Source organism: Schistocerca gregaria, chromosome 3, assembly GCF_023897955.1.
Source record: "Schistocerca gregaria isolate iqSchGreg1 chromosome 3, iqSchGreg1.2, whole genome shotgun sequence".
NCBI classification, from domain to species: domain Eukaryota; kingdom Metazoa; phylum Arthropoda; class Insecta; order Orthoptera; family Acrididae; genus Schistocerca; species Schistocerca gregaria.
This window is the reverse complement of record NC_064922.1, coordinates 327,923,936-327,937,784: the sequence shown is the minus strand read 5'-3', so window position 1 is coordinate 327,937,784 and position 13,849 is coordinate 327,923,936. Positions and strand designations below refer to the sequence as shown.

General features: G+C 39.3%; 1 protein-coding gene across 1 annotated transcript in view; it reads left to right on the top strand.

Annotated features, from left to right (window-relative positions):
• Nucleotides 1–13,849, top strand: part of LOC126354581 (serine-rich adhesin for platelets) — a 381,497-nt gene that overhangs the window by 277,218 nt on the left and 90,430 nt on the right. The window contains exon 7 of the mRNA XM_050004327.1: nucleotides 8,501–8,694. Within this exon, the coding sequence (XP_049860284.1) occupies nucleotides 8,501–8,694 (194 nt within the window). The remainder of the gene's footprint in view (nucleotides 1–8,500; nucleotides 8,695–13,849) is intronic.

Genomic DNA, 13,849 nt, shown 5'->3' with positions numbered 1-13,849 from the left:
CGTATGCAGTCCTGATTGTGGCGCTCACCTGCACGGCGCCAAACACGCATACGACCATCATTGGCACCAAGGCAGAAGCGACTCTCATCGCTGAAGACGACACGTCTCCATTCGTCCCTCCATTCATGCCTGTCGCGACACCACTGGAGGCGGGCTGCACGATGTTGGGGCGTGAGCGGAAGACCGCCTAACGGTGTGCGGGACCGTAGCCCAGCTTCATGGAGACGGTTGCGAATGGTCCTCGCCGATACCCCATGAGCAACAGTGTCCCTAATTTGCTGGGAAGTGGCAGTGCGGTCCCCTACGGCACTGCGTAGGATCCTACGGTCTTGTCGTGCATCCGTGCGTCGCTGCGGTCCGGTCCCAGGTCGACGTGCACGTGCACCTTCCGCCGACCACTGGCGACAACATCGATGTACCGTGGAGACCTCACGCCCCACGTGTTGAGCAATTCGGCGGTATGTCCACCCGGCCTCCCGCATGCCCACTATACGCCCTCACTCAAAGTCCGTCAACTGCACATACGGTTCACGTCCACGCTGTCGCGGCATGCTACCAGTGTTAAAGACTGCGATGGAGCTCCATATGCCACGGTAAACTGGCTGACACTGACGGCGGCGGTGCACAAATGCTGCGCAGCTAGCGCCATTCGACGGCCAACACCGCGGTTCCTGGTGTGTCCGCTGTGCCGTGCGTGTGATCATTGCTTGTACAGCCCTCTCGCTGTGTCCGGAGCAAGTATGGTGGGTCTGACACACCGGTGTCAATGTGTTCTTTTTTCCATTTCCAGGAGTGTATGTTGTGTACCAACAACCCACAACAGACACTTCTTTAGCAATGTGATTAATCTCATTCTTTTGTCATTAGACAGTGGTGCTTATTTTATAAATACTGGAGAACAGTTTTTTTTAGGATTTTATGAAAATGCAGGTGCTTAGTTATCAGGTATGTGTGGATGACTGAAATATTATAGAAAAATAATACAACCAGAAATCGATAGGCGTTTGGAACTAATTAAAATCTGCAAACTGTCACTCATTAAATTTATTGTTCCACTCAGTGTTTACATACTTGCTTCCACTATCTTCTTTTTTCCACTGTCTTTTTTCTCTCTCTTCCTACTTTTTCTCTCGAGAGCTTCATTTTAGTGGTATCTGTTTAATTTTTTCTGTCATTTTCATTCCTTTCATCTCACCAATGTTGACTTTGGGATGTTACATATTATTTCTCTTCTTTCTTAAGTACTCTTGATTCACTTTATTGCTAATCATTCCTTTTACCCTTGCCTGTGACATCTCACCATTAACTTTCATCTGTATATCTTGATGTATTCTCAGGTAATGGGATGTTAATCAATATTATTTTATCTGATGCTTCTATCATTATGTGATCTCTATTCACTTATTATTGATTCTGCTTCAGTGTAAAATAACTGGAAAGTAAAGTTATGCTTCATAAATAGGAAAGCTGTTTTTTTGGAAAAATTAGTGCTGCCCAGTTGTACTAACCCACTAATATTCATCAGCTTAAGTTGATTTGTCATTTACGTTACTATAATGATACATACCAGAGATATCTTTATGTCTTCTGTAAGAATTTTTAGATTTCTCTTTTCAGGAGGCAGGTTAGTGAATATGACTACTATCAGACAGTTTGTCATTTTCGAAATGACCTCTAAGATGTTGAGTATGGATAAGGCAGATTGCAGATATGGAAGTGATATGTTGTCTCCATAGGCTTGATCATATATTAGCTTCATTGTAGCCTTTGATACAAGTGTAAAGCTCACAGTGAATAACTTTTCTGTTTATGTCACAGAAAACAGCATAAAATCCAGCAAAGGAACTTTTGCAGTACATGTGTTCTGATTATTTTGGTAAACTACAGTAGAATTTTACAGTAGTGCTGAAGCTTTAATTCTTGTTTACAACTTATCCTTTGAGTTAAATAGAGATTTCTCTTCCTGGAGCAGGGTACATTAATACTACATATTTTCTGCTCCATTTGTTTCTTTTGCATAAGTATACTATTATTTGTATTAGAGGAAAACTGCACTCAGAGTATGAAGAAGGAAGAGTTAAATTTTCACCAACAATGGTTGTTTTAGAAATCTCTTCCCAATGATAGTCTCATGTGTTTTCTTAAAATTACATAACTGTCTTATTGGTTACGTATTTATTAAGCATTAATTTTCCATTTTGGTATGAACTCATCTGCTTGACATATTTCATTGTAACTGTAGTTGACAATGTAGAATGAATGTAATTCACAGAGGAAGCAGCATAATGGCCACAAACTTCACTGCCCTAAATGAAAATTTCTCACCACTGTTCCAGTATTGTAGCTTTAATATCATTTTCTTAGGTACTAGTTTATGATGAGAAGTACTTCAATACATTTGTACTTATAGTTCACAACACAGGCTCAGTGTCACTGACAGTCCACTTAGCAAATCTTTCCATCCACTGTCCAAATTCTGCAGTTGCCAAATTATTTCATGAGATATTAGACTATGACCAGAAGCATGCTGGTATGTTCACCCTTCACTTCCAGACCAGTCTACCATATTTACTCGAATCTAAGCTGCACTTTTTTTCGGTTTTTGTAATCCAAAAAACCTCCTGCGGCTTAGAATCAAGTGCAAAGTAAGCGGAAGTTCTGTATAATGTTGGTAGGTGCAGCCATAACTAACTTCTGCCGTCGAATATATGTAGCGCTACACAGGCTTGTTTTGCAGGCACAAAGATAAATACTGGCGTCAAAACTTCTGCGTCAGTAAATAAATTTAAAAAAAAAAGGTGGAAGACGAGCTTTTTTCTCCGCCCCGAGTTTCGACCACTGCATTTTCATACATTATCCAACAAATTAAATATAAATCCCATATTGTTCATCTTCGAATGTAGCAGCATTTCAATGTACTACAAAAATCCGACTGGCAAGACTATTTGGGGTTTTTGTCAATATGGCCAACTCTACATTCTGATTTTTTTCTTCCCTGTGAGAAGAGATGGTTGCTAATAGGAACTTTTATGAATTGTGAATCACATGCAGTATTCTCTTCACCACAATAATAATACAAATATAAACATTTCGTCATGTATTGTTTCATGTTTGCTGCTATCTCATTTAAATCCTGTCTGCCTAATAAACTACAAAACTAGAATGAGACAACAGCAAACGTGGAAGAATATACATATCATGTCATGTTTATATTCGTATTATTCTTATGCCTAATAGTGATACAGTCAGAAATGAAGCACAGCAATTGAATAGATTTTTAAATCTAAGATGACTCTAATTTCTGGGCAGAATGTAATGTGCTAAATAGGCGTTTGCAAAGATTTTCAAACGGAGAAAAATTTTCGCTAAACTCTCATTCAGAACATCTTCTATCATACGCAGTCTAATATTTGGTTCTTGTTGATCATTATCAAAGAAAGCAGCAGTGTAAGTAACAAAAAATAGCAGTCTCTTGCTATTGTTTCGCTAATGAGACAATTCCTCTCTTTTTTTTTTCTTTGTAAGCGGTGGTAGCACGCACAAAAGCGAGCCATGCCGCAAGCGGCGACATGCCGTAAACACTCATTATCAGAATGTGACAAACAATGCATTACACAGTACAGTATGAGATCAAAGAAAAATAAGCAATCAATTTAAACCAGATGAAGCATGTGAAAAAGGAAGGGTACCCGTATAAATACCAACGGAGCACCTGACGCATAGCAATGGCTACATAGTAAAGCTTAACTGCTAAGCTTACGACTCGAACCAACCTACTGTAGCTGTATCATCATTCATTCTACCTAAATTGTGTCTCATATTAAAATCGACCAACTTTGTTTCGATTTGGAGGCGCGGCCTAAAAGTTTTCTCTCCCCTTGAATTTTGAGTCTCAAATTTCAGGTGCGGCTTAGATTGAGGAAAATTTTTTTTCCTTGATTTCAAGTCTCATTTTTCAGGTGTGGCTTAGATTCGAGTGCTGCTTAGATTTGAATAAATACGGTATATAGTTACTGTTACACATATGCTGTTCCCTCACTAGCCAACCAGCAATAATATCTCTCTACCACCGTAAACATATTATTCTCTCACACAGAATGTTAACAAGATTATGAACTTATAATATATAGTTAGTCATACATAAATGTTATTCTAAAAAAGAACAAAGCATATTGCAAACAAATTAAAGCAAGAAATGTTTTTGTGTTTATAATCCTATGCCCCTCCATGAACCTGCCTGTAGGGAGGCCTGCATGCCTCAGTGATGCAGATAGCTGTATCATAGATGCAACCATGATGGAGGGGTTCCTGCTGAGTGCCAGACAAATGTGTGGTTTCTGAAGGGGAACATCAGCCTTTTCAGTAGTTGCAGGAACAACTGTCTATATGATTGACTTATCTTGCCTTGTAACACCAACCAGAACAGCCTGGCTGTGTTGATACTGCAAACAGTTGACAGCAAGGGAAAACTATAGCTCTAATTTTTCCCAAGGGCAGTCAGCTCTGCTCTATAGTTAAATGATGATGGCGTCCTCTTTGGTGAAATATTCCGGATTGGAGCATGGAATGTTAGATCCCTTAATTGGGCAGGTAGGTTAGAAAATTTAAAAAGGGAAATAGATAGCATGAGTTAAATGTAGTGAGAATTAGTGAAGTTTGGTGGCTGGAAGAACAGGACTTTTGGTCAGGTGAAAACAGGATTATAAATACAAAGTCAAATAGGGGTAATGCAGGAGTGGTTTTGTAATGAATAAGAAAATAGGAATGCAGGTAAGCTACTATGAACTGTATAGTGAATACATTATCGTAGCCAAGATAGATATGAAGCCCGTACCTACCACAGTAGTAAAAGTTCGTGTAACAACTAGTTCTGCATGTGATGAAGAGACTGAAGAAATGTGTAATGAGGTAAAAGAAATTATTCAGATAGTTAAGGTGATGAAAATTTAATTGTATTGGGTGACCTGCATTGGATCGTAGAAAAAGGAAGAGAAGGAAAACTAGTAGGTGATTATGGACTGGGGGAAAGGAATCAAAGAGGAAGCTGCCTGGTAGTATTTTGCACAGAGCATAATTTAATCATCTCTGACACTTCATTTAAGAATCATGAAAGAACGTTGTATATGTAGAAAAACCTCGAGACACCAGAAGGTTTCATATTGTTTATATAATAGTAAGACAGAGATTTCTGGACCAGATTTTAAGTTGTGAGATATTGCATGAGATTGATAGGATGTGCAAAATGGCAAGCAGAAATGACTGGAGGACAAGTGCAAGGATTTAGAAGCGTATTTCTCTATGGGAAAAATAGATACTGCCCACAGATAATTAAAGAGACTTTTGGAGACAAGAGAAGCATCTGTATGAATATCAAGGGCTCAGATGGAAAACCAGCACTAAGAAAAGAAGGGAAAGCTGAAAGGTGAAAGTAGTATACAGAGATCTAAACAAGAAAGATGAACTTGAAGGCAGTAGTAAAGAAATGGAAGAGGAAATAGATGAAGATGAGATGCAATGTATAATACTGTGAGAAGAATTTGAAGAGCACTAAAAGACCTATGAAGTAAAAAGGCCCCTGGAGTATGCAACATTCCGTCAGAACTACTGATAGCCTTGGGAGAGCCGGCCATGGCAGAACCCTTCTATTGGGTGTGCAAGATGTGTAAGACAGGTGAAAGACTCTCAGAATTCAAGAAGCATGTAATAACTCCAATTATAAAGAAGGCAGTTGCTGACAGGTGTGAATACTACTGAACAATCAGTTTAATAAGTCATGGTTGCAAATTTACTAACACAATTTCTTTATAGAAGAGTGGAAAAACCTGAAAAGATATTCTTGGGGAAGGGCAGTTTGGATTTGGAAGAAATCTAGGAACATGCAGGGCAGTACTGACTCCATCACTGTTCCTAGAAGATATGTCAAAGAAAGGGAAACCTCTGCTTACAGTGTTTGTAGACTTATATAAATGGTTTGACAACATTGAATGGAATATTCTCTTTGGAATTCTGAAGGTATCAGTGGTAAAGTACAGGGAACGAAGGGCTATTTACAAATTGTGTAGAAACCAGATAGTGGTTACTAGAGTCGACGGGCATGAAAGCGAAGCAGTGGTTGAGAAGCAAGTGAGATAGGCGTGTAGCCTATCCTTGATGTTATTCACTCTGTGCATTGAGCAAGCAGTAAAGGAAATGAGAGAAAAATTTGGAGTGGGAATTTTGAAATTCAAGGAGAAGAAATAAAAGCCTTGATGTTTGCTAATGACATTGTAATACAACAAAAGACTTCGAAGAGCAGTTGAATGGAATGAACAGTGTCTTGAAAGGAGGATCTAAGATGAACATAACAAAAGCAAAACAAGGATAATGAAATGTAGTCAAATTAAATGAGGCAATGCTGAGGGCAGATCAGGTAAGAGACACTTAAAGTAGCAGATAGGTTTTACTATTTGTCCAGCAAAAAAGTAGAGAAGGAAGATATAAAATGTAGACTGGAATGGCAAGAAAAGCATTTCTGAAAAAGAGAAATTAGTTAACATTGAATATCCACTTTTTGTGTCAGGAAGTCTTTTCTAAAGATATTTGTCTGGAATGTGACCATTTATGAAAGAGAAACATGGATGATAAATGGGTTAAACAAGGAGAGAATAGAAGCTTTTGAAATGTGGTGCTACAGAGGAATGCTGATAGGTAGATGGGTAGATGATGAAACTAATTAGGAGATGCAGAATAGAAGTGGAGAGACAAGAAATTTACAGCACTACTTGATTAGAAGTAGGGATCGATTGATAGGACACATTCTCAGACATCAAGGGATTACCAGTTTAGTTTAGAGGAAAGTGTGGGGGTAAAAATTGTAGAGGGAGACCAAGAGGTTCAGAAGGATGTAGATTGCAGTAGTTACTGGGAGATGAAGAGGCTTGCACAGGTTAGAATAGCATGTAGACCTGCATCAAACTAGTCTTCGGACTGAAGACAGAATGACAAAAACAACAACATTGTTATTTCACAAGGTCAGGGCTCATAGAAAGGACAGACTGATAAGAAAATGTTGATTGAAGAGGGAATGGAATGAAAAGTGGAATTAATAATGTGGTTAAGAAATAGGAGGAAATGATAAAAACAACAATACCTTCTGTTTGACAATTGTTACCCATTCCCTTCAATGCAGCCTTGGTATGTATGGTAAATGTTTCTGCTCAAGCACCACATCTGATGACATCTACACCGATAAACTATCCCAGACTTTCTCTCTCACACAACTACATCACAGATGTAGTCTGCAAAAGAATCTCCTGGTGTCTTCTTCTTGGAACCTCCAGCAAATATTGTGCCTCTTTGTTACGTAGTATTACTCATCCCATAAATGTTAAAAACAGTGTCTACAAATACTGTGACATTTTTAAGTCAAGCCCTGATCCCCAATCTGTCAAACTGTGTAACATGCTCAGACCATTACCTACCCTTGCAACCATTTCTACTGTGATACCTGCCCCTTACACCATCCAGACGACTACTACTTACTTCAGCTCCACCAACAGTAAATCCTATCACATCAAAGGCAGAGTAACTTGTGATAATACATGTGTTCACTGCATAGTTTTTTTATGTGGGATTGACCACCATTAAGCTGGATGAAAACATGTATGAGAATAGAATTTATTTAACCTTATGGACACCCAATAACCAATTGCTTAGCATGCTCTACAGCTAAATCAGGAGACGAGTGGTTTTTATATCACATGGACCTTTTGGATACTCCCACCCAGTATTAGTTTCCTCGGAGTCTGGAGTCTAAAACTTACTCTGCAACATATCCTTTCACCTTTATTCTCCATTAATGACCCTGCCATGGTGTGTTCAATACTTAAGGGTTCATGCACTGAGTGAGCAGCAGTGTCACATTTTGATAGTTTCTTTAATATTCTGATTTGGGTTTTCCATTGTTATTTGTAATTTCTGACATGTTTCTTTGTTTTGTTCTCTCAATGGACAGTTGTTTTTTATCTTCTTTTGACATCCACTCATTTCTTCTGTATTTTTGTTGTCCTGTGACAGCTCACTGTGTTGTTGTTAATTTTGTATGCTGAAGTTTGTAGCTGGAATGTATGATCATAGGGATACATGAAAACACTTAGCTGATGTTCAGTATTTTTATTAAGCTGGGTCATGCTGCAGAAACAATGAAACAGTGCGTAAAACCAGAGGGATGAAAATAACCATCGCAGCTCATGAGAGACCCAGTTGACCTCTTTTTCCAGTAATTACTCATTTAATATGTGAGAGAGCTTCGTTCACTGCAAATATGAAATTGTTAACACATTTATTCTGCTTACCCAAAATCCCATGCATGATTGCGGATATGTAACTAAATTGATGCTATTTTCTCTCCAGCCAGAAGTGTTTTCCTTATGTCTGTAGTTAACGTATTCTGCTTTTTATCTGTACATAATTAAAATGCATAAAATACACACATTATGATTGCCCTATATAATTTTTACAGGCAGTGAGTATACTGAAAGGATCCAGGAATCTAGAGCTTCTTGTTCGCAAAGGAGCTGGTCTTGATTTATTTCCTGGAGAATCATCAGGATACAATAGTTCAGCAAGCAGTGTAGCAGGGGATCAGAGTCCAAACTGGGAAGAAACAAAACGATTATCAATTGTGAAAGAAGAATCTACTGAATTTGATGAAAGGTACTGAAAACCACTCTCTCTCTCTCTCTCTCTCTCTCTCTCTCTATCTCTCTCTCTCTCTTTCTGTCCCTCTCTATCTGTCTACTTGTATCTCATTGTTGCTAATATGTGAGTGAAGGAATATATGTGTTATAAATTGGATTCTAACCCTCTTGTTTACCTGTAGTTAATTGTAGGTTTGAGTGAACAATGGAGAGACAGTTATTGCTTTTACTTATTTGATTGTGTCTACATTTTTCTGTTTGTCTCTCATTGTTGGAAGCAAGAGTTTACCGGGCATGCCACTTTAGAATGATTGCAAGTAATAGCTTTGATAACTAAAATACTATAGATGGAAGTAGTAATCAAGACAAAGATTTTTACTTCCAGGCAAATGAGAGCTATTTTGGGGATGTTCTGGTAAGCTGATTACTAACAAAATTAAATCATTAATGTAGGAGAAGGTAGATTGTTTAATGTAGGAAAGGATAGATTGATACTTACCTTTGTGATTAGAGTTGGCAGTCATGTGGGCATGAGGTGTGCTTGCTTGTGTAAAAGAATAGTGTGTGTTTCTCTTTTTATGACAAAGGCTATAGCCAAAAGGTTATGTGTAAGTGTCTTTTAGTTGTGCCGGCCTGAAAATTAATGTGTCATCTTTATGGTAAGTAGCAATCTATTTTTTTTTCTACATTAATAATATTCCTGTATGGAGTTTCCATTGTTTAAAACAGAATCATTCAATTTTGTTGATGAAAATAAATCTCTCATATACATTATGGCATGCAAGTCCTAATAATTTTTTTTTTTTTTTTTTTTTTTTTTTTTTTTTTTTTTTTTTTTTTGCATCATGACATCACAAATTTAGCATTGGAGGGTAGCGTGGAGGGTAAAAATCATAGAGGGAGAACAAGAGATGAATACACTAAGCAGATTCAGAAGGATGTAGGTTGCAGTAGGTACTGGGAGATGAAGGAGCTTGCACAGTATAGATTAGCATGGAGAGCTGCATCAAACCAGTCTCAGGACTGAAGACCACAACAACAACAACATTTTCTTGGAATAGTAATGGGTCATACAAGACTCATAGATTGTGAGATATATTCTTATTATATGAAACCTAAAGACACCATTAAATTCTTACAATGAAGACTTGTTTTTCTGTATTTTTCAGATTTTTAGTATTTTTGCAACATACCATTCCTCATTAATTTCAGTTGTTTCAAATTGCTTATGACGGCTTCAAACTTTACACTAAATTTGTTCTTGACAATATGTAACACATGTCAAACTTACTGATTTATGTATTGAATGATTTTGTAGTTACATTGTGCATCTGTAACAAAATTATGTTTTACACAGAAGAATAATAAAACTTATAACTTCTTGGCAGATTAAAACTATGTGCCGGACCAGGACTCGTACCTGTGACTTTCCCCTTTGGGGGCAAGTGCTGTCTGACTTAGCTACCAAGCATGACTCATGACACACCCTCACAACTTTACTTCCACCAGTGATGAGGCAATTTGAGTCACATGCGTGGTTAGATCAATTGTCATAGCACTTGCCCGTAAAAAGTAAAATCTCCAGGTTAGAGTGCTGATCCAGCACACAGTGTTAATTTTGTTTCATATCAATGACACTCTGCTGCAGAGTGAAATTTTTTTCTGGAAATAACAAAACTTGATAAAAATTTGTCAAAATACATAATAATAAAATCTGATCCACTATTCATTTATTTTTTAATCACATTTTCCTTTAGTACTTGTGGTCCACAGCTGGTTAACCGATAGAGTCTCTGGACTGTCACCTACACTAGGCTCCCACTGTTATTGCAGCTTCATTAGGCCATCCTATTTTCTCTGTCACGTCTTTAGTTGAGCTCTGCCTTCCCTCACAATTTTTCATTTTTACTACTCTACAATCTCTTATTTCCAGGGATGTCAGTTTGATTTCTGTTGCTGGTAAGTTTTTTCCAGAATCATAATTCATTATTAATTTTTTTGTTTTGTGTTTCAAAAGAAATTTATAACACTTTAATTTACACATACATACAACAGGCACACATACCAAACAAGCTGAGAACTTTGAATAGCTAGGCTTCCACCAGTGGAGAGTAATCAAGTACATTGTTGGCATAAGGAATAGATAAATTGGTCCAGGAGAAAAACCTTACAAGTTTCTGGGTAGTGCAACAATACTGTATGCAGCCATATAGTCACATAGGTACAGAGCAACTTTGTGCATGGTTCTGTTCATGGACTCAGCTCAAATCATGTATCACTGTAGGCAAAGCCATGAATGAGCCATTGTTTGTAGGAAGTTTAGCTCTATGTTTATCGACACTTACTGTTTGGCTAGACACAGGTTTCCCCACCCCTAAGTTGGTGCATGCGACTGCATCTACATCTACATACACATACATACTCCAGAAGCTACCGTATGGTTTATGGTGGAGTGTACCATACCCCATTACTAGGCATTTCCTAAATTCCACTCACAAATGCAGCAAGGTAAAAACAACTACGTGTATGCCTCCGTACAAGTCCTGATTCACTTATTTTGTCTTTGCAGTTCTACATGAAATGTGTGTGGGTGGCAGTAGAATTGTTTTTTAGTCAGCTGGAAATGCCTGTTCTCTGAATTTTCCCACTAGTGTTTCATGAAAAGAACATTGTCTTCCCTCCAGGGATTCCAGTTTGAGTTCACGAGACATATCTGTAACACTCATGGGTTGATCAGACCTACCAGTAACAAATCTAGCAGCACAATCCTGATTCGCTTCAATGTCTTCCTTTAATCTGACCTGTTGAGGGTCCCAAATACTGGAGCAGTACTGAAGAATTGGTCACACGTGTGTGGTCTCCTTTGTCAGTGAGGTAAACTTGTCTGAAACACTCTCAATAAACCAAAGGTAACTGTTTCCCTTGTCCTTACATACTTGTTTCATTTCATATTGCTTTCCAGTGTTAGACCTAGATATTTAATCGATATTACTGTGTCAAGCAGCTAAACTATATCAAAAATTACAGGACTGATTTTCTTACTCATCTGCATTGACATACATTTTTCTACAATTAGAGCAAGTAGCCATTCAACATGCCTTATAGAAATTCTACCAAAGAGATAGAGGGGTTGGCCAGTACTTACCTCAGCTCAGTACAGCCAATAGATACACAAAAAACAACCGAAAATTTACGTTCCTAGCTTTCGGAATAAATGTTCCTTCAGCAGGGAGGAGGGAGGGGAAATAAAGGGAAGAAGGGAAAGTGGATTTAGTTACTCACAACCCAGGTTATGAAGCAACAGGGAAAGGTAAACAAGGAGGGTAGCAAGGATGGAGGCATGGTTGTCAGAGGGAAGCCAAAGATATTCTACTGTAAGTACTGTGCCAGCTTCAAACCAAAGAGGATGCATACAGAAGTAAAGAGGTATATAGTATAAAGATGTAGGATGAAAAGATGCATGAATGGCTAAAGAGGAAAGGGAAAGAGTCAATGGGAGTGAGGAGTAAATGGGAGTGAGGTTGTTTAACGTAGGTTCAGTCCAGGGGGATGGCGGCATGAAAGGATGTGTTGGAGTGCAAGTTCCCATCTCCGCAGTTCAGAAGGACTGGTGTTGGGTGGGAGAAGCCAAATGGCACATACGGTGTAGCAGGTTCCTAGGTCCCTAGAATTATGCTGGAGGGCATGCTCCGCTACTGGGTATTGGACATCTCCTAGGCGGACAGTTCGTCTGTGTCCGTTCATGCGCTCAGCCAGTTTAGTTGTTGTCATACCAATGTAAAAGGCTGTGCAGTGCAGGCATGTCAGCTGATAAATGACATGTGTAGTTTCACACGTGGCCCTGCCTTGAATTGTGGATGGGGTGTGTGGGATGTTTGTGTAAAGGGATGTAGCATCTATGGTGACAAGAAAGGTTTCAGGTGGGAGAGGAGTGGGAATGGATTTGAGGCGTTCTAGGAAGTGGTTTGTGTCCTTGATGTAGGATGGGAGTCTGCAGGTGATAGGTTGGAGGTGTTGGTCTACCAGAGCTGAGATACGTTCTGTTGGGGCTTTGAAGCCTGCTGCAATGGGACGGCCAGGATGGTACTCTTTGTGGATTTTGGGTAATAGGTAGAAGGTAGGGGTACGTGGCTCAGGTGGAGTGAGTAAGTCTATGGAACCCGTTGTGAGGCCTTGTGAGGGACGTTGGATTTTTAGGATTTTCTGCAGCTCAGTCTGGATGGAGGGAATGGGATCCTGGATAACAGTTTTGTAGGTTGAGGTGTCGGAGAGTTGACGCAGTCCTTCTGCCACATACTCCACACGGTCAAGTACCACAGTTGTGGAGCCTTTATCTGCCGGGAGGATTACAATAGAGCGGTCTGTTTTCAGCTCCTTAATGGCATGGGATTCAGCTGGGGTGATGTTGGGGGTTGTCGGGATGTTCTTCAAGAAGGACTGGGAGGCAACACTGGATGTGAGGAATTCCTGAAATGTCTGCAAGGGATGGTTTTGGGGGAGGGGAGGAGGATCCCTTTGAGAACGCGGTCGGAACTGTTCTAGACAAAGTGCAACACTGGGTCTAGTATTTGGGGGCTGTGTTTGGGTAGTGCAGTGATATTTGCAGTTGAGGTTCCGGGTGAATGAGAGGCGATCTTTAACAAGGGCAGTGTGGTTGAATTTAGGTGTGGGGCTAAAGGTTAAGCCTTTTGATAGAACATATGTCTCCGGAGGAGAGAGGGATCTGGATGAGAGGTTTAGAACTGAATTGAGGACTTTTCTGCGCCACCCGCGAATTTTTTTGCGCCACGCGTGAACTTTTTTGCGGCACGTGCAAACTTTTTTGTGGCACGCGTGAACTTTTTTGCGCACGCGCGAACTTTTTTGCTGCCCACGGGAACTTTTTTACGCACGCGCAATCTTTTTTGCGGCACGCGCAATCTTTTTTTTTCGGTACTCGCTATCTCTGTTTTTGAGCAACGTGTGTTCTTTTCCCCTGATCTGGACATACTTGCTTGGTCTGGTCAACTTTTTCCGTATTTTTCTTATTTAGTGCTCTTTTTGGTATTTAACATTACCAACACAATTTCTTTCTTTCTCGTCCTTCCTTCCATGTTTTATTCCTTCTTATGATTACTATTTTAACTTTAGTTATTTAATTTCCCTACCCACCAGTTACCCACTATGTACAC